Raw genomic sequence first — 27,478 nt, 5'->3', positions numbered from 1 at the left:
GTTTTTTTTGTCATTAGAACCATTTTTTTCAGTTTTTAATCTTAAAATTAATTTCTTCTTTGTTTTCAAATGAAAACCCAAACAATTTCCTCAAAACCATCCCTCGAATACTTTCCTCTATCCTCTTCATAATTTAAATATATCTATTTATAAAAAAAGGCCTAAAATTTTCAGACCTTTGCACATTTTGTCTGGATAAATTTTTGAAAAAAAAAAGTTTGCAAGGTTACTTTGTTCAGTAAGGCTTTCACACCCACAAAAATTTATTGAATTCAAAAAAGGTTGCTGTTAACATCTGGTCGAGTTAGTGTGAAATCCGGTATTCTATTTCAGACTATACAACAGAAGGTTCATCAAACGTCTCTCTGCTTGTGGTAATAAAATTTTGTGACTATATCTGGTTCTAGAAAAGTGGCTGCTACACAAATGAGCTGGAATTTTAGATGAGGACTTTTTTCGAGAAAACAAAATTTTTGTGACCTACCGCTGAATGAATTTAAAACAGTCGATTTTCATTGGTAACTATCAACAAATCGAATGTTGTTCTCAAATTGACCATTGACTAAACTACGCAACGGTTACTTTAAACTATGCTAATGATACCTGGAAAACAATTAATCTTTTACGTTGATCTCTGCTATTCTCTCTTTAATATTCTCCTACACTCATATCTTTACTACTATGTAACCCGTATTCAGCCTATACACCAGAGAGTCACCGAGACACTCACCGTTAAGGCAACTGTCAACATCAAAACGGGAGAGCTGTATAATTTTGCACTACCGTTATTCGTTTTGGTGTGACAGTTGCCTTGACGGTGAGTGCCTTGTCATTTTTCTTATAACGTTTGCGGTAAAAAATGGACGAAAATTGCGGATTTTTCATGGGTTTACTTTTAATCGCACAGACGAGACTACTCATGGATCATCAATCATAGTAACCCATGAGTTAGCAAAAAAAAATTTGACAGCTCTATCAGTCAAACACTAACTGTGATGGCGAAAAAAGGGAAGCTACTCCGTTCAGAAGTGTGCGCGTTCAAAGAACGGTACCCCGGTCCCCGCCGCGTCAAAAACGGACATCATGCGGCACTTTGTAGACGTCGGGTATGCCCGTTCCGGCATCTACAACATCTTGACTCTATTGGACAGCGATCAGAGCATCGAAAGAAAGCCCGGTTCCAGACGGCCAACAACCCTGCGCAACAAGAAGCTTTAAAGGATGCTGAAGAGGAAGACCGAGAGAAAAGTGGCTGAATCGCTGCGTGCACTTGGCCGGGGGGTTGGTGCATGCGGTAAAACAGTGAAAAAGTATATGGAGAACATGGACATACATGTCAGGAAGCGGAAGTCCCGTCCACTGGTTTCGGAGCTGCAGGCAATGACGCAGCGACAGCGGTTGAATAAGATGTTCAAGTCGATTTTCCCGGCGAATCGCGACGAGGCAGTGGTGATGGACGATGAGACCTATCTCACCCTGGATGGCAACGATTGGCAGGGCACTTCATATTTTACCTCCCCCACGAAGGAAGTGAGCACCGAGGTGAAGTTTATTTCACAGACCAAGTTCCCCAAGAAGGTGCGGCTGTGGGGGAAACTCCGTTCAGAAGTGTGCGCGTTCAAAGAACGGTACCCCGGTCCCCGCCGCGTCAAAAACGGACATCATGCGGCACTTTGTAGACGTCGGGTATGCCCGTTCCGGCATCTACAACATCTTGACTCTATTGGACAGCGATCAGAGCATCGAAAGAAAGCCCGGTTCCAGACGGCCAACAACCCTGCGCAACAAGAAGCTTCAAAGGATGCTGAAGAGGAAGACCGAGAGAAAAGTGGCTAAATCGCTGCATGCACTTGGCCGGGGGGTTGGTGCATGCGGTAAAACAGTGAAAAAGTATATGGAGAACATGGACATACATGTCAGGAAGCGGAAGTCCCGTCCACTGGTCTCGGAGCTGCAGGCAATGACGCAGCGACAGCGGTTGAATAAGATGTTCAAGTCGATTTTCCCGGCGAATCGCGACGAGGCAGTGGTGATGGACGACGAGACCTATCTCACCCTGGATGGCAACGATTGGCAGGGCACTTCATATTTTACCTCCCCTACGAAGGAAGTGAGCACCGAGGTGAAGTTTATTTCACAGACCAAGTTCCCCAAGAAGGTGCGGCTGTGGGGGAAAAAAGGGATGTCAAAGTGAACGGGGAAATTCACAGTACGAAGTGCCTGCCAGAAGTTGCGTCGTTCATCAAGAAATACCATAAGGGGGAAGACACGGTGTTCTGGCCAGATTAGGCGTCGGCCCGCTACTCGAAGCGATCCTTGGAGGAGATGGAGCGGCTGAATATCGATGTGGTACCGAAGTCGGCGAATCCGCCCAATGTCCCCCAGCTGCGTCCCATCGAGAATTTCTGGACAAACTTGAAGCGCAAGATCTATTCCAACAATTTTGTCGCGAAAACGGAGGAGGAATTAATAATAAAAAAACGAAGAAATAGCTTAAAAACATGCCTACACGCATGTTTTCGTCCACCATGGCGAATGTTCCGGTTATCTGCCTGAAGGCCGCTCGCAAGGGCGTAGATTTTTTTTACAAATAAGAGAATATAATTACAATCAATGGGAAATTTATCCAACTCAATTATCTGTCTTAGTTTTTTTTCATCACTATCTGAAAAAAGTCCATTTTTTTACCGCAAACGTTATACAGGTTTACTAGTAACCCGTTATAAGAGTGAGTGACATGAGCGCACCAAACCATTGTTTTTTCAAATCCCGTTTTGTTACACGATGGCCATTGATCTCTCGACCTGCCTCTCTTTTCAATATCCCTAAAATTCACATTTATTTATCGAAAATTCCTAATAGTCATTGCAAATACATGGCGAATTGAATATTGAATACGTTTGTACTTGAAAGGCGAATTTGCTTTGTAGTATCGTTTCTGGTAAAACATTGGTTTTTAGATGCTCTACGGCCAATTTAGTCACATTACTTAATTTTGGTTGGTTGAGGTGTCTATGCATGATCCGTTCCGTACTCTGATTTTTTTATTCAATCTACTGATTCATTCATACAATCTGTTGATTTCCAAGAATTTCGTTTTGAATGATATTCAAAACGTCAACATCTTTGTTTTAAGCCGCCAAGGTTACACGTGCACTATATTCTGGACACTTTTCTGGACGATATTCGCAATGGAAACCCTGTAAAGATTCATAGCGTTGTCTATGGTCGACTTCTTTAACATTTGTGCATCATTCCGATTAAGGAAATTCTCCATAGACTTAGTTTTTTAAAAGGAAGTCACGCGTAATAGATTTCAGCGTAAAGGAAGGGGTAAGTGGTGGGGAGCCTGAGAATGAACCCATACTTTATGTCCAGTTTCGACATCGAATGACCTGATTCTACTAAGACCATTCGCTTGACAAAGCGGACCCTGTAACCTTGCGGCCACGCAGCTCCCTAAATCGGTGGTTCAGGGGGCATCCTTAACGGTGCGCTTCGATATCCCATTTGGCAGCGCTCTATCATCACTTGGTAATGTACCAGTACGAATGCGCTAGATAAATAGTGGCCGGGCTTTCGGTGAGTATCACGCTCCCAAATTTGGCAACCCTACAACAGCGCTGCGAAAAATTTTTCGCTCGATGAAACGTCAAATCGAGATGATAGTAACGACCGGTATGAAAACGGTTGAGTGAGCAACCATCAAAACAATTTCAATAGTAGCGCATTCTTAAGGATGCCCTATAGAATGATTAGTTCCCTACAATTCTTTTTCAGCTTATTTTCTTACACAAATTTTGGTTTATGAGCTAGAATGCTTTAAATAAAAGCTAGGCCACAATACTTAAGCTCTTTTGAAAAATTATTTTTGAATCTAAAAAATGTATCTACCCTCTGTTTATGTGAAATATGTGTGCAAAGGTTCTATCAATTAAAAAACGGTCGATTATTTTTTTTTCGAACCGCGCAACCTTCTTACATGTAAATGGGAACCAACTTCTTCACTCACTTATCTTGCAAAGTGTAATCTTACTACTCATTCTTGAGAGCGAGGCTTCGATCTGAATGGGACCCCGCAGAGCCCCACGCTACCAGCAGGGGGTCGAGTGATTAGTTCTGGTTATGGGCGAATCATTGTTAATGAATACGAGCAATAATTATCCACGGACTTGTGTTGTACTGCTCTCTGGTCTTTCCAGCGCTCTGTCTCGGATGCTTTTTCAAAACGATATTTGCTTGCAACTTGCGTTTACCTTCATCCGTCGAGCTCCCGGGGTGCCTCGGTGTGCCTGCAGGTAGGAAACACGTACCGGGAAGAAGTGTTATAAAATCTGTAGTTTTGTTTTTATGCATCTTTTGGTGGCGGCCGACTTTGAGCATGGCTAAAATATTTTTATGCAATTCGAGTCGATGCATATTCCTATATCGTAAGGAATAGCGCGATAAGATTGGAATATATTCTAGAAAAAGAATGTGATTTCACGAGAGAAAAAAATAGCGTGCTCCCAAAATTTATTGCTTCTATGTTTTCTCGTTAATAGCCATCCAATATATTAAAAATTAACAAATAATGCAATACTACGTAGTAAAACAAGTTTAGCATTGATATAATTAAAAAAATTTAGTACTTTCCTAATATTTCCAGTGTTTCTGATGCAATACAACTCAAAACGACTATCAAGCTGGCAACTTTATTTTTATTGCTTCCTGCGCTTCTGGTTTAGATTCCAGATCAGCAAAGGTGAAAAACGAACATCCATTTTATTTTAACAACCGTTACCGGAAAAAGTTTCATCGTGAAGACAAAATAGTGCCAAGTCAGCAACAGTCAATAGTAAAAGGTTGCAGTATGTAAATTCTGCTGACTGTATTGATGGTACCGATGAAATAAGTCTACCGATACAAGATGGTTCGTATTATCGCTGAAAGTCTTTACACTTGCTACATCCTAGCCGAGTCATGGAAGGAAACATTGTTATACTCGTATGATGTCGATTGATTGGTTACGCTCTAGAATCAGTTGGATATTGAAGGCCTTTGGTTATTTCACCCCTTGAATGGCATTCAAAACGGTTCTCATTTTATTTAGGCTACGGTTTCCTACTAAATGGAACTGAATCTGGTCTACATGTTTCCTTAGGCAACTGAATTTATGTGCGATAAAATAGAAATGTTAATAGTACATTCTTCCAACCCATTTTTTTTGCTAACGAAGAAAATCTAACAGCACAGAGTCGTTTATTTTTTATGTCTTCTATATTGTAATATACAAAAACTAGTATTGCTTTATTATAGCTTTGTTTCTACGCTAGTGTCAAACTGAGTGTTTGAGTAGAACTAAATTAGATTTCCTTCGATTGAAATACGAAATGTACTACATTATTATAGTCATCACAATTTGTTTCATGGTTGTTCTAGCATAATTCGTTAAATATTTTTTTGTATTATTCAATTTAAATATAAAATTATTATAAATTTATATTCATACTAGAAAACTGCATCCGTTCAATACTTTTGAAAATACTACGAAGTATACAGCTCTAGGAGTTGCATGAAATAGCCAACTACGGGCAGTCTACCTAAGCTAAGCTAAGCTAAGCTAAGCCCTAGAAGTTGTATGAAATAGTGACGCAGCACTAAACGATTTTCTCGATTGTTTTTAAAATAATACCAGATCTCGGCGTTTCATGCATTTTAAATACTTTTAAATACTTTTACGTTTCTACAAAGATCCTGTTATAACAACAGTGATTATTCAAATGATTCGAAATTGATCCCGAAAACAATTTTCTTGTTTGTTGTTCATGGTACATTGTTACATATTTGAGATAGTTTCGAAAAATATGAAAATTGAAAGAATTTAGAATGGCTCTACTGCAAACCGCGTGCTGATTGGTTCAGTTTTGGTGGCTCGAGCCATACAGAAAAAAAGGAAAGAAAACGTAAATCAGGTCAGACTTGCGGAAAACAGAAGAAGGAGTAATAAAAACGCTTGTATGACGCCCGACGACAATGATGTTAATGTTTCAGCCAGAACTGTTCAAGCATAAGTTATTATTTAAATATCCAATGTTTTGGTTCAACCACGAGTTGGTACACATAAAGTAGTGGTGTTTGGTAGAAGTGCTAAACTGTGATATACGAATAAATGTAGACGATTTTTAGACATCCCTAACGGCAATGCTTCACTTACTGCCCCGAATGAGACCGCAAAAAAGAGTGGCACAGTACAAATTTATTGCGAAAAATTTGTCTGTTCCAACAAAGTTGGAACCACCGGTACACTTATATGCTTATAATTCAAGTTCTGTGTTCAAGTGAAAGATCGTTAGTTATTATGATCTCTCTCTTTCCCACATGCACACACTAGTTCAGTGGAGAATTGCATGAGAGTTTAGTTAGGACTCCGGCCGACCAATGCGAGCAGAACAAGGCAGACTGGTAGATTTATCGTGCTTTTGAACAGTTGTGTATTTATTGAAAATGCTTCGCTTTCTTTGCCCTTTCAAAGCATTTCATGCGAATTCGAGGCAGAAAGTTTTAAAGATTTATGTCGAACAAAATTTATTACATGAAATCAGTTGTGCATACGGCACACCGATGCGATCGTTCGATCATCGCCATGAGAAAAGTTTGCAACCAGAAAGGAAAAACTACACTCACAAAAATTTTCATAATTAATTCATAATGAAAACACGTTAATCTTTCCAAACGTGGCGATAAGTTAATCCTCTGCTTACTGTATGGATAAAAATATAATCCGTGCTTTTGAACCAGTAAAGACTTTGATTTACCACAATACGGATTTGATGTCAGTAGAAAACATCACCTAACTATTGTTTTTAGAGCTGTCAGTGTAATTAGCGTCCTCCTTAGATTTAGATCTTTCATTGCAATGTACGGCTTTTGCATAATTTAATCAGTCTAATAGGTGTGACTAATGATTGTGGTAATACTGGTAATTTATTCTCAATGAGCTGGCGCAGAGCGCAAACATCTTTATCTGCATGTTTTTGCACTATTTTGCATTAAAAAGGTGCATAACTCTCTGTGGAATGATTGCTTTATCTGATAGTCAGGATAGGATGTAATAAATCACTCCAACCTGGAGTAAATTGATTTGACGAATAATTGCATTGCTACTTTTAAATTAGCCATTTTTTTTGAATTACGCCAAATTGGTTTATGAAAAGAATTTTGAGATTAAATATGCTGTGTTTTCAATGAATAAAATTAAGTTCAATGTAAAATTCATCCTGGCATTCAGCCGTTTCATTGATTGAAATGTTATGAAACGGTTTGCGGTCTGGAACGAACTAATTAAAACATCTATTATTTGACGTTTCAAGGGTTATAGAGTTGGTTATAAGTTTTTCAAATGATCTGCAATATCCTAATAGTATCCGATCTTTGTGTTGAAATATAAAGCTTACTAAATTTCTAGTTTCTTTTACATTTTATTACACTTTTAAAATATGTTAAATTTACAGTGTTACATCGGAAACAGTTATAAACTTTTTAAAGGAACTTCTTAATTAACACATTGATTATTATTATTATTATCATTACTTATGTAGATTTTCAAGAGCTCAATAAGTGAATATACAAACATTATCCCTTTATCTTTTTCTATCGTCCAGGTTCGCCCTGCGCAATAAATGTCTTCTAGTTTCTCTATTATGCCGCATTAGTTTTTTCGGCGTAGCTACACCAGAGTTCCATTTTTGCATTATAACTATTCGTTTTTGGTTTTTGGGGCGCATCACAGAGTGTGGCTTGAAAAAACACCAACAACAAATGCAACTGATAACTCTTAACAGCAAAAACGGTCTTGTATTCCAGCAAAAGGAATTCAATATAAGTTTCTCATCGTTCAATGTGCTTTAAAAATGTTTTAAAAAATAAACTGAGTGAAACTGCGAGGACAACATATTTTCGCTTAACACAAAAGACAATCAATGCGGTCGAAACCGCAATCCCAAGCGGTAAGCCACAACAACTACAATAACCATAACTGCAATTCCAACGAACCCCCGACGTCAAACAGTAGCAAAAATGCATAAATATACAAAATCATGAAAAGACGGTAGCAAAAGATTGAATTGTGGCGACATTCAAAGAGACGCAGAATAATGAAGATAGGTACGTATTTCTGTTGACGTGCATTCCGAAACACCTCAAGCAACGACGGCAGTACATAATGGGTGCAGTGACGAGTACTTTTGATACACAATACACAGCACTATTGATATCCAACTAACAAAACGGTTGGCTGGCATGATGAATACAAATACGTATCGTAGGTGGCATGCGCAGAGCATAAAAAAATAAAATTGATTTCACACTTAAGCTAACCATATCCTGCAAAAATAACTGTTATTTAAAATTTTTACGTTTCCATACATTTTATTTATAATTTAAGGAAAAACCACTAGAACATTAAAGCATTTCTTGACAGCACCTTGCAAATTTTGTTCCAATTCTAAGCGCTGCCATAAGCCTATGAAGCTTTTTTCACGCAAACGAAAAATCGATACGGAACAATATCACGGCAGCAAAAGTTTTACACGAATGTTTGGCATCAAAATTTATTCTATTTCTCTAAAGACTACGATACATAGCATCAGACCTGCCCTGACTTGGCTGGTTTTCAAGATCATACAATGTTATCGGAGTTACAAATCTCTCCCATTGGTCGTTTCAACCCCAATGCATTCGTTTGTCAGAGCTTCGAGCACGTTTCGAGGATTGTGAATGGATAGAAGCGTTAGCTTACGTCGAAAAGTTTATCAACGACCCTCTATATAGAACGCGAAACATAACCAAGTACGATGGGGACACCAAATTTCGTCTCTCTTCGTATCTTGGATTTTGCTTATATACAACATAAAATATTTATGTACTGCATAAAATTTACAGACATGTTTGCCTGTCAAACACCGATGATGGCGACCTGGGATTTAACTAGTGAGCGAGAGAGCACGCTTCGCCCGAAGCTGTTACAGAGAAAAGGGCGATTCGAGTTTTCGAGTGTAAATCATAGACAGTGACGACACGGATACTCGCAAAAACTAAACTCCAACTGCGCATACACACATCTCCGTTTACGGTGAGTTAGGGTGGCGATGCTGTTACAGACAGTTGCTCCGACCGATTCTCCCTTTAGGGTACGTTTTTGCTCTGAGAAGGTTGACGATCGTTGGAGCTTGGGGTAACCGCACAGAACATTGGCTGTTGAAACGGGCGCATTTGAAGCTACGCCGAAATATATATTTTTTTAAAAATGAATAGCGTGTTTCCGCGTTGAAAAACGGGGATTGTGCGAAAATTTCAATACCACTTCTAATTTCAGAAGTCAACAATAATGTATTTATTTCTACGAAAATCAAACTTTATTTTTTCTAGTAAAACTTGCAATTCTTATCTGGCATTTATTTAATAAATTGAAAAATACAGTACCTGTCATCGATGACGGATGTGGGCCTTTTCCGAGGAGATAATCATCCTTGCAAATAAATTTATTGTCATCTAAAACATACAACTGTTCACCGGTACTTAACTGTTTTCTGCAGATACAACACGTAAAACAATTTAAATGAAACACTTTATCACGCGGTTTTCGCACTAGATCTGAAGGCGCAATGCCTTGGCCACAACCACTACACTTTGTACCATATCGTCTACAATAAAGAAAAGAAAGAGAAGAAAAATTATTACAAATACGAAATAGTTGTAGTAGCAATATATATTTGAAAATGAAAATAATAAGTGTAATCAATTGTAAGAGCAATAAGCTATAGTGTCAGGTCCAATAAATATAGTTATAATCGTTCTTACGGTGGCAAGAAACCGAACGAGTAAGTATTCTATGTATTTTACTGAGATTTCAATTTCTGGGAAGATGTAAAATTAGCATAGAAATTCACAAAGCATTTTTTCCAGTTGCTAAAGTTTTCTAAATATGTATGTGTGTATGTGTGAATACCCATCTTTTACTGAAACATAATAATATAATGCACAAAGTATTAAGATTAAATAAAACTGAGAAGAGAAGTGTTACAAATGCACCGTTCCATGGATAAATATAAAAAAATACGAATAGTTGAATAGAAGAGGTTGTTTATAAGACACGACCGAAAGGTTAACGTAGAATTACAATAGCCTGTCTTATGCCAATGTAATAGATTCGGGAATACGGTCATTTTTTACGCGGTTTTTACGAAGTTTTTGTGCGTGGATTTTCGAACTAACACGTTTTTTACGCGGATTTTTGAATTACCGTATTTTTTACGCAATATTACGTTGACTCATAAAATTTTAGGGGGATTTTCGAATTAACGCGGGTTGAACCAAAAAAATCAGAATTTTTATTAAGTAAAACACTTAGTCAAAAAAGACCCTCCACCCTCCGAAGAATAAAAAGGACAATATTTATACTGGTCGCAAAGCGTCTCGGGTTTTTTATTCTCTTGGTGGTTTACTTTAGGCGGTTTTCTAAAAATAACTGATTGTATTCTGTTGTCTATCTAGTAGTTTTTGTGAAAAACTTAGTAGCTGATAAAATTCTGACAATGGTAGAGAATTTTATCGAAGTAACTACGAACGAAAGTCATCCCGCATGTAACGCAAAAGGCAATATGCGATGAGGAGAAACGTCCCAAAATCATTCGAGTGTACGTGCAGTAAGTAAAATTTTTCTGCCATTGGCCAAAAAATTGCGGATAATGGTAAAACTTAGCCTTCATCCTACCCTTGTGTGGAAAACCACACAAATGAATTTTCTTTCGATTTTTTTTCTAAAACTTCTCGATCGATTTGGATTAAATTTCTTGACATTTCCTGAACCATCAAATTAACACAAAATACATTTTTCCAAGGCAAAAATATTTTTGGTTGATGAGATATTTAAAAACTTACGTTGTCTACCCTGGTGTGTGGTTTTTCACACATACAACATTTCAATTAATTTTGGACAAAAAACAACTGATTTTGCCCCGAAAATATTTTTTTTTCATTGAGTGCTTACATATTGCTTACATATAAGCTAACTAGACTCTAAGCTCTTTCAAAGGCGACTAAGAACAATCGAATCGGTTCAGCCGATGCTGAGAAAATCGAGATAAATTGGTCGTAAAAAAGAAATAATCACACTTACAAATACTTCCGCACACATACATACATACCTTATCCAATATTCGAAATATGGTTATTTGGTACCTATAGCTTCAGGTATGTAAGCAAAAAATCGGGGGAAAATCAGTTGTTTCTTGTCCAAAATAAATTTACATGTTGTATGTGTGAAAAACCACACACCAGGGTAGACAACGTAAGTTTTTAAAGGATGGGATGAAGGTTAATGTTATCCTCTGTACTACAAAAAATATTGTAGTCTTGAAATTATTTGGCTCAATGAGAATGGGAAGTTTTATGTTTTCAAACTTGTTTTTCTAGAAACTATAAATTATGCTGTGCAAGTTTTGAGCGTAAACGACGATATGCCAATTATGTGACAGTTAGTTCGTTATTCGTTTTGTAAAGTTACTGCCGTTTTTTCTTATTATGATGTTTACAATTCTTAGGAGTAAAAAGAACTCTGTTTCTCGATGTAGTACTCAGATGTGAAAAACTCATTTAACTACTTCAATTGAGAGTATGAAGTCGTCCTAAAAGGACGGTTGGTTTTAGTTTTCACAAAACTGCGGACATGCCTGTTTGTCGACAGTCCACACAGAAGGGAGATCCAAAATCCAACGCAGTAGAAGGTATTGTTTACTCAGTTCGTCCATCCGTTATGGAAGCAGTGAAATATTTGAAATCACCGCATGCTGCAACTCTGCTGGTCGATCCTGTTCGCAGTAAATTAACCATTTGCAAAAATGATCGGATAAACCGCTGCTGCTTTCCGCTATCGCTATCCGCAGGTAAAAGAGGTTGTCGCATTCTGTTACGCAACTCTTTAGTACGCTACTGTTGGTTGTTGCATATTGCTTAAGAAAAAGAAAATTCATTTCGTGCTGTACATAGAGATGATGTCGAATTTACAACCGTCTTTGTCAAGGCGTTGTAACATTCTGAATGAATTGTAATGAATGAACGAAAAAATGTGGAAATTTGGGCTGCAGTTACCGTTGCTAGTATCACCCTACCTCTCTGCAACCACCGTTGCTGGTATCGGCTGCCGCTTCTGCTATCCGCTGCCGCTACTGCTGCTACTTGGACCCTGTTAGTGACCATCCACTAGTAAGTTTCAGTAGAAGCGGACTCTGGATAGTCAAAACAGTGCGTTCTTAACTAGTTTGTTAACTAGGTGTAAAATTCTGTCGACCGTGATAGGGAAAACAAGCATTAAGCGACAAATCAAAGGTTGCGGTCGGCCATTCAACAAGGCTTGACAATTTTCAATAGAACGATAGTTCTAATAATGAAACTACTTTTTTTGGCGGATGCATAGATGATTTTCCAATCGATTGCTGTAAGAACGAAGGAAATCGGTTGGAAAGTAAAGTAATATTTGAAAGCGGCGTGACACTCTCATTGTTTTCGGTTTTTTAATTTGTACCCCTATATACCTATGTTGCTGTAGGACGAATTTCTACGTTAAAATATAAAATTATTATTCCATTTTGGTGAGAAATTTGGTGGATTAACTTTAGCTTAAGAAAATTTCAGAAAACAATGCTTGATCAGTTTAGAGGTATTTCCCAACACACTTAGATTTTATTGCCGAGAACTTAACAGCTCAGAAATTCAGCGAAATGTTCTACGAGTTTCCGGCAGAATTTTCAAGGACTTCGGCAAACAAAATGTCAATACATGCTGGTTTACGGTAAATCGATATATTTGCTGAATGTTCGTCGAAATATATTGCTGACATATGCTAAAAACTTCGCCGAGCTCGATCAGCTGTTGGGAAGTTTGCCGAGATAAATTAAGTGTGAAGATATAATAAACATAGCAATAAGATAAAAACGAATAATACTAGTTGGTGTAACAAGTATAGTTGATTTTTAATTTCAAAATTTGAAATTTTTGGTCATAATCCCCTTCTTTTCTACAAATGATTTCAAATCATAGTTTTTTTTATATAGAGGGGATGTTTTGTGATGAAATAATTATTTACTAACATTTATTCAGAATTTATTTAGTGTGTTCTGCCACAAACGGTGACATATCAACACTATTACATATATTTTAGATTTTTATTTCGTTAATAGATTGTAATTGCTTTCGCAATTAAGTGAATATAATTGTAGGAAAATTGTAAACCTACTTGTCAAGAAAAAAAAAAGAGCTTAAAAATACCTTAACCTAATTTTACACCTATCTTACTGACTATAAAGTGAGCTAATCGTTGTAATTGAGGATTGCAACGATTTTTGTTGGAACTTATTGATAATTTGGTTTGACATATTTTCTAATGTTTCCACATTAGTAAGCCTGTGTAGTTCACTCGTGCTCAATATCATATTATTCGGTTTATTCAGATAAAATCTTTTTACTTCAAAATGGAACTCGCCGTATTTTGTTCATTTTCTCCTCTGTTTTTGTGCTTAGGGGCCATCCACATACCACGTGGACAGATTTTTAACGATTTTGACCCGCCCTCCCCCTCCGTGGACAGCTGCCCATATAAATTCTAAAAAAAAATGTATGGACCGTGGACATTAGCCAACCACCCCCCCCCCCCCCCCCACAAAGCTGTCCACGTGGTATGTGGATGGCCCCTTATACAGATGGACACGTTCGTTGCAATAGCTCAAATATTCGGCAATGTATACTTTAATATATTAGATTTTGGTTTCTAACTGTTCAGATTACTGCTAATGGTCCAAATCGCCTGTTCCAAAGTAAAACGACTGTAATTACTATACGGTTTACTTGAACTGGAATCAACCAATCCGTTTGGCCGCCGAATTCGTTTCAGTAATTTAATGCTTCATTACACATGAGCAGTCGAGGCTCCATCGTTACCAAGATTACCGCCATGCCCGACTAAGCAACCTACTATGATGTTTATTATTACTTTTGGGAGAAGGTAGTAAAAGGCTAATTGAGTTCACTAGAAATTCACTGCTGGCTTTCTCCTGTACCTACAAGAAACACGATCACAGCTCCAAAGCAGAGACAAAGAAGGTTTCTCATTTAAAGTTAAGTTTCGGCTCGAGACCTTGAGCTGGCAATCATACCTAGCCGAATATGGCGTTAGCTGATGCCCTCATCACTCTTCAAAACATTTGAACGCTTCTATGTTAACCCTTTCAAAAGTATAAAGCGACCATTGCGTATTTGACCAAAAAGTCTCACTTCATTTCCATCCCATCATTTGTTTGCATAATCGAATTATAATTGCTCTCACTTTTGCTTGTAGTCAGTTATGGCATTCAACATACTCTTTTTGATGTGGTGCCTTCGCCTCAGATTCAAATTCTCATATACATGGAATTGCGGCAATTCAGATACCAGCAATCCAAAACTGACTGATGGTAATATTTTGCCATCAAACTGCTAGTTGACTAACGAGCTGACACAGCCAGCAGCTAATAAAAGTAGTACCTAGTCACTGGAGAGAGATCGAACTGTTCGTTTTACATTTCGTTGCATGTTTCACAATCCTGTCAAGTTGAAACCTATCAAAATAGTTCAGTTGATGCGTTTGGTATAAGTAATAGAGCGAGTAATGGTAGCGAGTAGCGAGTTTTTGTTGGGTATATTGCCTCTTTCGTTGTTGAGCATTTTTTTATTCTAAAACACAATGTTTATCCGTGATTTATGCTAAGAATCCAATCATCTACACTGTTACCTACATTGTTTGAATTTGTGACAACTTACAATAAATAAGTTTTGGCTTCTTATTCGGAAGATCAATATTCCAGATTTCGTTCTAATTAGAAAAACGTAACCTTAGCTTATATGTTTGGGGCCGTTCCTAAACCACGTGGTCATATTTTGATCACTTTTTATACCCCCCCCCCTACCCCCCGTGGTCTTTCGTGGTCTTTTGGCCAAAGCCCCCCCCCCTTGCAACTTTAACCACGTGGTCTTTTCATTTGTCAAGTGCCAAAAATTCGCTTAAATTTTTTACATTTTTATTATTAAGCTTTCAGTACATTCTATACTTCTAAAATGCAAAAGCTTCATTCTTGACTTGGCGGCAACAATAAATTTTAAGTCGGGAAAAAAGACCACGTGGTCACTTCGTTAACCCCCCCACCCCCGTGCGTGATCTTTCGTGGTCTTTTAACAAACCCCCCCGCCCCCCTCTTTATGACCACGTGGTTTAGGAACGGCCCCTTTATAGATGTCTTTTTAGTTACGATAGGGAAAGAAAGAATCACATCAATTCATTTAAACATTCGTACGCATAACTGGAGTCAAACTACTATGTGATTTATCGGATAATTTTTTACAAAAATCATCCAAGATTTTTGCGAAGCTCTGTGTGAACGATCGGAAAAGAAAACTCCCAGCCCTCGTCAAAATATCATTCTTGAACACACCCTTTTTCTGTCTGGCTTAGTTGAAGACGGCCTCGTATGCACAGTTTCCAGATGAGAACAGACGATGGAGCAGAATATAAATTACCGTATAGGATCAATCTCGTCATTCAGATCTCTGCCAAGCTCTTGGTTCATGACGATCTGCGCGCTCAAGTCTTGCATTTTTGGTCTTACTCGAGCACACTTTTACGGTTCGAGGCATTCGACCGAACTGGCGAAGATGAATGCACGATGCCGAATACCGATAATTATAATCTTTAAGCCCATTTATTTCCCGGCCACCACTACTGAATAAGTACATATTGTATGTAAATCGTCGCTATCGGCAAACCAGCTTCTGAATAAGCTTTGTTTTGATTTTTTTATTTTTCATTTTGAAACGAGATGAGTAGAAAAATATTGTTCTGCTTACCTAAAAAAGTCATTCCTACAGTAGAGCTTCGATTCTCTGCTGAAGCACTTATCAGAAAGAGGCTGGTGACACTCGCAACATCGCACACACGCCGCATGCCAGCCTCGCTCCAACACGTTCAATAGAAATTTGTCTAAGATCGGCTTGTTACATCCGGCGCACGGGTCCGCTACCCCGGATGGTGGCTCACCTCGACCTGTAATTATCCGACAGAAACGGACAAAAGAAAAAAAAATGAAATAAATACATCATACCGATACCCACTCACGAGATGAATAAGACATCGAGACGAACTGAAAAATGAACTATCAATCAGGTTTTAAACTCGAAGTAGCTACCGTATTTAGCTTACTGTAGTGTAGAGAAACGACTGTCGACTGGAAGATAACAATCATTGAGGCGCAGCGACAAAATAGCCGTAATAGCGTAAATAAAATTGTATAAGTTTTATATTAACCAAACCATTAGGGCTACAAAACTTTTAAAACAAATAGCGATTCCCAATTTGATTACACCCTAACCATGATACCGTACTAAAATATAAGTATAAGTAATCGAACCGTACAAGAGCATAAATTTGGCCAAAATATTAGTTATTGATTCATGGAGAACCTGTACTAAATAACCTTACTGATAAAAAAAACTCGGATGCTTTCGAACTTGAGCTACAAAACATTTTCATTAAGGTTGTCCTCGAGCAAAAGAAAACGCAGATAATGATTGTATAATCGTCATGTCGTTCTCAATTTATTGTTCATCAGTAATATAACATACCTATCTAAATAATTGTTGAAAGTAAAAGATTCAATTGTTTTTCATTGATTACCAGGTTGTTATAAATTGTGTTTTTACTACTTAGTACCATTAACAAATAATCAAAACGCAGCAAAAAGTTGGAATCACATTGAATCAAAATTGTTGAAATTAGTCAAAGTAAAATTATTCACAACTGAAGTATGATTAAAAAAAATGAAAATACTGGTAGATCAAAAATTTGATTGGATTGATGAAAATTTCAACATGAAATCATATCGTGTTGGACTTTGAAACCTCGCATTGATCGTGTGATTGCACTTTTTTTTGGTTTCCGTATTTTTTAAAAACTGCTTTAACGTTTGCATTGTGTTGTTTAACGCCAAACAAATGCTTTACAAGGTTTTTTTTTGAACTCTGTATTTTTTAGCAAGGCACAAAATATTGGTTTTACCCCAACGAGATCTTCTGAGAATATGTTTTTCCAATTGCTTTAAGCATTGATGATTTCTGCACTAGGATCCTATTCATTCTAGCACTCTTTGTTCCAGTTAAAAATCAAAACGACTAGTCAGTGTCGTACATCGAGACCAAACGACAAGTGCATTGGGATGATCCAGGATTGCGACGCGAAAATAGAGAACTGTAGTTGTATTAAATAATAGCATGGAGATGGAGGGCTCTTTGTTCCATTAACTGGAAGGGAACTCCCATTTTGGGAAAAAAAATTCAACGAGAAAGGATTTCAGCTAGGAAGAACTGTAAACAATGGATAAAAAATCAAAAATAATGAACTTGATAAACGCAACACGCATCATCAACTTGTCACTGCCGATATATATTTGCGCGTCACACATATACAACAACGGGTAGGGAACGTAAAACATCGTTACGGTCTATGCATGAAACCAAAATATTTTTTTCAAGGTAATAAATACCGATTATTGGATTGTGATTCAAAAGTTCCATGTTACAATGGTATTATAAAATATATTTTACAAAAAGAGAACTTCGAACAGTTTTCAAACGCTATCTAATTTGTCAGTTGTGATGATGGTCCAGTTGTCACAAATATCCCAACGCCTTTTTTTAGAATAAGAATTCGTTCGAACACTTTTTGAATTAGGGCAGCAACGCCACGAAAGATCCGTTACATTGCAATGTAAGTTTGCTAAAATCTCGGCCAATGTGTGAATCGTTAACTGTCATATGATACTACTGAAATAACAAAAAATATTCTACCCTAGGCTCACCCTCCAATGCTACAAAGGACCCTATCGATTTCAAGGCTAGCAGGAAACCGGATTTACAAAATAATGCAACTGATCTTACGTATAAACCGATGACAGTCAATACAGATGACGGCTTGTTTTGATAGGTATTTGTTGTGTTTTGCGGATTAGCTATCCAACACTTCCAACACGCATGACTTGTACTGCGCACGCATATCGGAACAGCCGTCAGCTTATCTCATAGACTAGCATCGTTCGATATCTGACAATGGCAACATAACCAGTCGACTAACGCAGATGTTTTGAAATAAAATAGAGCGAAATCTATTATCTATTATCTATTTATATACATCTATATGTACATCCAAAAAATGTGATGTTAAAAATAATGCCTTCATATCTAGTTTTTATCAACTGCAGCAAGTAAAACACATTGATGGATCACAATTCACAAAGGCAAGTACCTATAGGTACAAAAACATCAATTGACCGCATGCGTCCCAACCGTCGGAACAAGCAACGAGTGGGAAGTCTGTCTGATGAATCGTTTAACTTCGTAGTTTCATTGCACCTCGTGGCTGCCAGCCGTAGAAGAAACGCAAAACACCAAAGTGGAACAGAAAATTTATTCATAAATAGTTTGTTCCCAGCTTGTATTTATCAAACTGCACGAAAGAACAGCACATCAATATTAATTACGGCACCCTTGGCTAGGCGCTATAAAACTTACACTCGGCGTGAAAACTTGAAAGCTAATGAGATCCGCAATTCCAGCAGGCTATCAACTAATTGACGGAGTCGCATGGTCTTTTTGGGGTTGAATCAGTGCGATGCTTTGTTAACGCTAATGAAACGCAAGTTCAATGTAAATATTTTTCTGATGTTTCCGGCAACCGGTTTAACCTCAATTGTTCGCCAATGTATATTAAAATTGCATATAGTAACTCGTTTTTTTACTGACGATTGTGGAAATTCAAGCATTTATCGAAAATTAAATTTGATACTTATATTAAAGTGAATGTATGCATCGATTTGCACTCGTGTTATTGCGCATGGCATTACCAAGGACTGAGCAACCACCGGTTTATATAATAACATAGCAACCTGTGTGGTGAATTTTCTTCTTAGCAAGCAATTTTCCTCTCGAATGTTGAGGCTGCCTTCGTTTTGCTCTTTGGAAGCGGTTTCTCTTTCTGAAACGAAACATTTTTTTTCTTGTATTGAGAGACTATCAGAGGAAGCCATCTTGAAAGTGATAAATCTAGCTAGTCTCAGCAACCTGAGGCAAGTAAAAAAGAATATGGTGAACAGCAGGGCTAGTAGCTATGTACAATATAAGACTTCTAGCCGGAGCTTGACGGTTTGTTGTTAAAGAATAAAAAACAGGAAAGATTAGCAAAAACTTTTAGGACAGTTATTCTGGTAACTTTTCTACAAATAATCTAAAATTTAAACTGTTGCACAGTGTTAAAAACTGTTATGGAAATTATTATAATGATATAAATATGTTTCAATTATGTGCAGTTAATATGGTGGTATGTATATACCATAGAAACTTCAATGAAACTTTTATGAAGTAAGCAGTCTGAGTAAACGATAGTAGGACCATTAGTTATTCTTTTTGTTGAATCCCTCAGCATATGAAACGAGATGCGAAGAAATTGTAATTCATTTTAACTAGAAACCGCTTTAAAATATATATTATAAGATTAACGAAATTTCATGCACGTGCGCTTTTATTGCACGATACGTCGTCCCACCCATGGATGAGTAGAACATGGTGTAACGGTTTGGCCAAAAAGTAGGCGCGGGTAGAGGTAGTGTTTTTGCTAAGGGAGGTTGGAGACGAAGTATAACTATGCAACAGGAAGAAAATTTTCCTTGATTATTCATGTGTCCTTGCTCACTTGAAAAAGAAACTGCAGAGTTTTCAATGTTTAAGTTGCGAGTAGCTTTCAAGAAGCACTAATATTGATAGCAAGGTATGTAGCATTGTTATATTTACAATATAAATGCATCTTAATGATATATTCAACGATGCGAATTTTTTCTCCAGAGGTTGTATGGCCGATTCTGCATTTGACATACCGTTACACCATGTCTCTATACATCATGGTCCCACCTATGAATTAATGTTTAACATGCCAAACACTTTTTATTGTTGCCAAAATCGAACCATGCCAAAAAGCCATGAACGCTTCCCTTTTTCATTACTTTTTTTACTTTTTAAGTGGCCTATGAACACCTTAACAGTGGATTTGACCACCAATGAACTAGTTTTAGGATTCAAAGTCGTTTGAGGTATCGCTTGATGGATTTAGGCTAAGTAATCTGGAAGTATCTGGAACACAACGGGAACAGGTCCGCATGTGGCCTATGACGACCTAGACACTTGATATGACCACCCGAGTAATTATATGTATGGTATGATTTTAACTCCTGCTTTGATCATTACCGGAGTATGTTCCGTTCTACCGATTCCGGACATCCGCTCCGGTAACATTAAGAACTAAAATACCTTTCATTTGAATGCAAAGTGGCATTTTTTGTGACTTCTCAACTGATGGCATAATAAAACGAATGGCAAGAAACGCAACTTTAGCTAAAGAACATGGACATTCCATTACAAACGCGAAATAAATGTATGATTGGGCTAACCAGAAAAGTAATGATAATTTATCAAAAATGCCATTTTGTTGGGAATATTTCTTTAGACTGTTCTGTGTATCATATATTCAAAATTCTTAAAATAATAAAACCCGAAAATAAATATTCAATGAAATAATAATATATCATTTGAAACATTTTAACCCTTTTCTCGAGAACAGTCCACCAAATCGTCTATTGTCAAAGAATGAATTGTATAATATTGATAATACATTTTAATGAACTTATCAAGATGATCAAGAAAAACGTGTATTTTCCTAAACTTTTCGAATCTAAATTCAAAATAACTCGAAAACCGATGCAACCGATTACTGTTAACTACCAAGAGCTTTTTGGTTTAAATGACTTTCCAAATCTTTCAAAATCCTTAGAATACAAAAACTTTGGAAAATGTTGTAATTAGAAATTAAATAAAAAATCTTCCATAATCATTCATATTTTCCATCCTGGACATTTTTAATTTTGCGTAATAACTTTAAATTTCTTTTAAAAAAAACACAACTCTTTTTTTTTAATATAAAATTTATTGTTTGTGATCAATTCTTTAGCAGAATTTTTTTTTTCGCGGTATGTATTTTTTATGAGGGATTATTAATTCCCATTGTCATTCAGTTGCTGCTCTACTTTGAATAAAATAAATGAATATACCTTTTTAGAAAAGAACTCTTGGTCAAAAAAATCTCTCAAGCTTTGAAAAATGCTGAGTTTGCTAAGCCAAATACATGTGCAAAGTTTGATTCAAATTAAAAATGGTATTCGACAATACGGACTTTGACACGATTTTGCTCTTGGAAATTTAAATTCTCTGCATGCGATCTCATGAGGTGGATTTGGAGTTGAAGGAAAAGGATCATTATTTATAATATTTTTCAGATATCTCTCCGTATGTTGAATCAGTAAGTAAGTAAAACAGTAAGCAATTACTGTTTTACTACTACTGGTATGAGCCCCATGATTCTGAGCAAGATTTCAATTATTTATTGACTAGTTTTACTCTCATTTGGTTCATGTCATGCCAAAAATCAAGAATTAGTTCTAAATATAAGATTTTTGTATTTTACACATATGAAAATCTTCTTTATTATATGAGTGGTATGCTGCAATCAGTGTTGCCAAGCTCGAGGATGTGTGCAAGTTTCATCTGCACTGGCAGCTGTGAAAATCTTTTTTATCTGTACTATTTTCGTAAAAAATCTGTACCGTTGGACCATAGTTTCTAGTTTTGTATTTTTCTTGAAAAAACAATCTCAACGACGTTTGATCATTATTTTATAAAAAAGTTTCATCTGTACTGGCAGCTATAAAAATCTTTTTTATCTGTACTTTTTTCGTAAAAAATCTGTACCGTTGGACCATAGTTTCTAGTTTTGTATTTTTCTTGAAAAAACAATCTCAACGACGTTTGATCATTATTTTATAAAAAAGTTAGACTGCATTGTCTTTGTTAATATTAGTAAGAACGGCAAGCTCGATTGTCAATGAAACTTGCACACATCCTCGAGCTTGGTATTATATATTTCCGAGACATCTTGGTTTAATCTCGTTTTGCTGAGAATACACCAAAACACAATGAAAATCATGTTTCAGCAACGCTACTAAGATTTCGGTTATTTTGTGCCAAAATTTCAGATAGGTTGAGCTGAGATATACGAAAAATGTGACTGCTGCTATTTCTTTTAACCGAGAAATCATTAACGGCAATGAACTACTGAGATTCGGCAGTAAATTCGAAGTGTGGACTGCAAGATCGCATACATTGTATCGTTGCATAATCTGTTACAAACTTTTGTCTGATCTTTTCTAACTATTAAAAAAAATCTGTACTTATCTGTACTTTTCACAAAAATCTGTAGTCTGTACGGTACAGAATCTGTTCCGAAAATCTTGAAAAAACTGTACGTTTTCAGATACATTTGTACAGTTGGCAACAGTGGCTGCAATTATTGATTTCCAACATTCCATTCCGCTTTCATCATACTCTACTAATTTTTCTAAACTTAAGGCAAGTTAGTTAAATTTAGTTTGAAGGAATGTCTGGGATTTTGGGACTGGTTCGATCAAATTTGATCAAGTTTTAGTGAAATTTAACAAATTTTATGACATACTTAAAATTTTATGACATACTTAAAATAAACTTAAAATTAATGTTTTAAGTGATCAATTTTACCTCAGTCTACGTTAGTTTTGAGTGATCAATTTAACTCAGTCTACGTTAGTCACAACTATAACCTGCCCAGTGACACCGAAAAGCGTGCAAGACTCTACTTGATGCTTATTACGGAAGTCACTTCACGGTGAAATCAGAGTGAAGTGAATAAAGCCCTATTACGGGACGCACCTAAGTGACAAAAACGTCGCAAAGTGACATCTGCCGTGAAACGGAATAAACGGAATAAAATTGCACAGGTAGTAGTAGTTCATGAAATTGTCGGTACAAATTTTTTTTTTTTAGGCCAAATGTGTTAGAACGTCGAGACTTTGCAATCTAGAAAAAGAAAATTTTGGAAAAAATCGACTTTCTGGGAAAGTTTTGAGCTGGGAAACATTCCCATTTCAATTGTCCTATTCTCAACCTCATTGCACTGTCAATCTCACTTCATGAAGATAGTTTTTGTCACCTTACTTTTAGGTGGAATCGAGAAAAGCAAAGGTAAGTGAGCGTGAGAGTGAAATATATTTCACCGTGAAGTGACTTCCGTAATATTATTATTTGCTACTTAAACTAGCTTTCTAATACTGCGATCACAACTCTGTAATGGATTTCCCAAGTTGACCACTATATTTTCGGTTGCCACAAAAAAATCACACTCTTCACAAAATGACTTTAATTAGTTATCAAGAACTCAAGTTGTCCAAGAATCTTCAAACATCATATTATGACACAATAATATCGTTAAAATTTCAGTCAATACATTATGACAATAAATTGAATTAATTGTAATCTGTTATCTTAAGAAGTGTTATTTCTATACCAAAGGTTAACCATCGCTTAAACTGTATATCGTAAACAAAGTAAAATCATTTAAATATTTGCTTATTCCAATTGCACTGGAAATTTACTTGCATAGTCCTCAACACGAGTCGATAATTTAATTTTAAACAATACTGTTTTTATTGATTCAGTACTTGTAATTAATCTTCATTACAAGCAAGTTGTTGAACAGCCAGAGATCATAACGAATAATCAGAAACGCTTGATAAAGCTATAATACGACCAATTCTTGATAAATATATTAGGGACATGTTGTCACAAAACATACACCAACAACGCAACGCTAATTATAGCTTGCATGAAACATTTGCATAACGATAACTGCCCATGTGCTCAAACTTTTCTGTTAGTCTTGACTATAGCTACTGATGCATCAATATTGCGTACAACTAAAACTGAGAAACACGATTATCTGTTCTTTCCTCCGGTGTGCATTTTCAGATGACATTGATTATTTAAATACAGCAGTTATCTAAAATACTGTTTGTTCCTCATTGATTCTGATGTGGACTAGGTGTTTTTCACTACGTCAAAGAGCGTACTGGAAAATTTAAATCAGCCAAAATAAGAAAGAATACAAATATTGAGAACAAAATCTACACCAGTTTTGCACAGCGCGATTCGTTCGAATGGATGTACATCACTCTCCGAAAACATCACAGTGTCAGTACGACAAGGATAGTAACCATCCAGCAGCGATGATGGTTCTTCGAAGTCAACGAAACGAGCAAATCGATTACGATAATCAATTTCAATGTTTAAAGTTTAACTGGAGGTAAAATTCATAAACCTTTGCGTCTCTACGGTGCGATCCACAAAATCACCAAAGTTGTCTACACTGTGTTTTAACCATTTGATGGATAGAAACAACACACGGACAGAAAACAGAAGACAAGCACACGGCCACGAATCTGGAACTGGATGTGGCAGCAGAAACAAATTGCCCGCGGTTATTTTTACTCTTTTCAACATGCGTTCATTGCTTACACATCAAAGTTTCAAGTCACTCGATAAGAAAGAACTCTCCATGTGTTTGATTAATGAATATTTTTGGCAGATATTTATTACTTGTAGTGTTTCGTTTCGTCAACTTACAGCGATACTCATTGATTTTCTGTACGGGGTTACGTCTGACCAAGCTATAGGAAACAGTAGCAAATTCGTAATTTTGGAGAGTAGATTGAAACTCTTGTTGTACTTAGCATTTTTTGTCAAAAACCTTCTTTGTATACAAATACCTGAACCTAAAAATGGGCATAGAATATATTTTTATAAATTTTGTTTATCAGAGTTTATTGAGTTTTGATATAACTATTCTGGCAATTGGTAATTTGTAAATAAATAAATAAATCCAACTATTTGCAATCTAGTTCTAGGATACATATCACTTCATAACTAAAAATAGACGTTATTTTCTATCAGATTCACTGAATGAAATTTTTTACAGGCTTTCATTTTATTGATACTAAACAAAGTAGTTCACTAAATTTATCTACTTTAATAAGCTCTATCTACTGTCCCAACTGGTTGCGAGGTACGATGCAGGTCTCACAAGTCAGTTGTCTTGTGTTCGAATCCCGACATGGGGGAGAGATGGTTAGTGTCACTAGGATCGTAGCGCTAGCCCCACAATTGTCCTGTACACTAACAGTGAAGTCTGTGTCAAATAAACAGAACAGCACGAGCCACCTCAGCTCTAGTTCTGAATAAAAAGAAGAAGTAGAAAAATATGCTCTTTCTAATTAAAAAGACATTCAACGTTACCAAAACAAAAAGCTAAACTTCGATTAGCGTCAACGTGCATAGAATATTTGATTATTTCCGCTCAAGTTGAAAATTATTTCAACTCAATAAGACTTAAATTCTACTCAATTACATTGAAATTTGATAAAAACCAGATTATTTCTCCAGGTGAGTTTTTATTAACGGTGCAAGTCTAATGAACCAGCCGATGTGTGTTTGAATACGGACAGGAAATTACTGTTGAAATTATTAGGTACACTGTGCTTGCTAAAATTGTACCTTATACTCCAACTTCTTAATTTCCTTCAAGTCTGATGCTTTGCTTTTCCATCCATAAAAATACCACTAAGCAATCCGATTGGACGCTTTTGATTTGCCGACAGCTCGATAATTTTTTTAAGGATCTTAAATAACAAAAACCCAACTGGAAAGGTAGTTTCAAGGTACGATGCTGGCCTAACAAGCCAGTCGTCGAATGTTCAAGTCTCGGCTCGGGAAAGATTGTGTCACTAGGATCTTAGCACTAGCTCCGTAATTGTCCTGTGAATCAAACAGTTAACAGTGAAGTCTGTGTATAATAAACAGATGGTCAAGTTTCGAATAGGAATGTAGCACTAAGGCATTGCTTTTGAAACAATAAAAGTTATCTACTACCCAAGTTTATTCCACTTCTCACTAAAGTTTGGAGATATACTAAGAACTTTCGTTTTGAACCTTCAAACTGTTGATAAAATGCTAAAACGCAGTGAGTCAAATTTCGGAAATTGTAGTTGGTTTAATAGATTTAGAGGATTGAAACGATCGCAAAATGATCGTAGTTAAGTTTACTCCATCAGGACATCAGTAAAACAAAATCAAGCTACCTATGTTGTGTTGGTTGTGTTGTAACACTGAACCGAACGCCATTAGATCTTTTGCTGGTGGTGCCCGGGCACCTATGGCAGAGAATCCTTCCCCCAAATAGGACGCCAGTGCGACAGCCCTAGGGGGCGCCTTCGTGTTTTCCGTTAAAATTTTGAAGCGTGTGTTCCTGCGGGGTTTTTGCGTGATAAAGGATGCCAACGTTTCGTTTGAATTCCGCACGCTGTTCCACAAGCTACACCGTTTCTTTGTGACAAAACCTATGTTCACATTGGTCTTACAGCGAATGATCACACATTTGTTTTTTCTTCAACCTTTATTCTATCACAAACTAAATAGTGGTAACATTTGTATGATTAGTGACCAAATTTACACATAAACACTGTTGATTCTTCAGAAACTACATAAATCCAAAACATCATTCGCAGCACATTATCTGGATGAACGATCAATGTGTTTCATTCACAAAAAAATTTCACGTATGTATATATTCTATTTTACAGAAAAAAAAACTTTCTATCCAATACTTCACACCCACTAAAGTCAGCCACTTTAATCCTAATGGAAAGCACAGGCAATCAGCTGCTACTATTCACCGTTTAAAGGCAGCACTAGCGTAAGGAGCAGCAGCGCAATAGGAGTCGATATTGCACATAACAAAAAACGAAAACCTCTGGGCATTCCACTGACAAATTGTATAGATTCCACGTGTTGAATTTGTCAGAGTGTAACGATGACAGCCACGTGCTACAACCGACGCGAACAATAGACGAATAGAGACTGATGAAGTTTTCCATGCACGCCATAGTGCTTTCTTGCTGTAGTTTTAATCATAAGAGAAAGAGAGAAAAATAAACACAAGAGCAAACCAGAAAAGGGGCGTTGCTTAGCAACTTGGAAGCTGGTTTGGGTTTGTTTATTTTACCCAATCGCAACTGCATATGGAATGAGTTGTTGACACCCCCTGCTTGAATTACCTTTTGAGGTGTGACTCTGTGAAGTGACTACCAAGTTCGTTTGATGTCGACTTCACCGTTGTTCGCTCACTCTCTTATTCTCGTATTTTCATCGTCTAGCTATAGCCACACTAACTTTGCTTCTTCTTTTCGATATTACGCTCTGGTTCGAGCTGCTGGATGCTAGGTGCGAGTATGGGTTTATGCTTTAACTGATGGGAGAGGAAGCGTAGTAATGCTTTCTGCCGTATTTCAGTGCGATACCTCAACACTGCACTCATAGCCACAGAATATTTCGCATCATAAGAAGAGCGTTCATATCATGCAATGCAACTTACGAAACTTGGAGCTTGGGTAATTTT

The 27,478-nt window shown here is 36.8% G+C and overlaps 1 protein-coding gene across 2 annotated transcripts in view; it reads right to left on the bottom strand.

Annotated features, from left to right (window-relative positions):
- The window catches only part of LOC129723680 (LIM/homeobox protein Lhx5), an 89,072-nt gene extending 62,120 nt beyond the window's left edge, over window positions 1–26,952 (bottom strand). For both annotated transcript variants that reach the window (XM_055678029.1, XM_055678030.1), the window contains exons 1-3: window positions 26,163–26,952; window positions 15,913–16,108; window positions 9,463–9,683 (exon numbers count right to left, since the gene is read on the bottom strand). In XM_055678029.1, coding sequence (XP_055534004.1) covers window positions 9,463–9,683; window positions 15,913–16,108; window positions 26,163–26,205 — 460 coding nt within the window. In that variant the 5' untranslated portion in view covers window positions 26,206–26,952. The remainder of the gene's footprint in view (window positions 1–9,462; window positions 9,684–15,912; window positions 16,109–26,162) is intronic.
- Between the last annotated feature and the right edge of the window lie 526 nt (window positions 26,953–27,478).

Source organism: Wyeomyia smithii, chromosome 2 (assembly GCF_029784165.1).
Source record: "Wyeomyia smithii strain HCP4-BCI-WySm-NY-G18 chromosome 2, ASM2978416v1, whole genome shotgun sequence".
Taxonomy (NCBI): domain Eukaryota; kingdom Metazoa; phylum Arthropoda; class Insecta; order Diptera; family Culicidae; genus Wyeomyia; species Wyeomyia smithii.
Note: the sequence above shows the minus strand (reverse complement) of the source record. Positions and strands in the feature narration are given on the sequence as shown.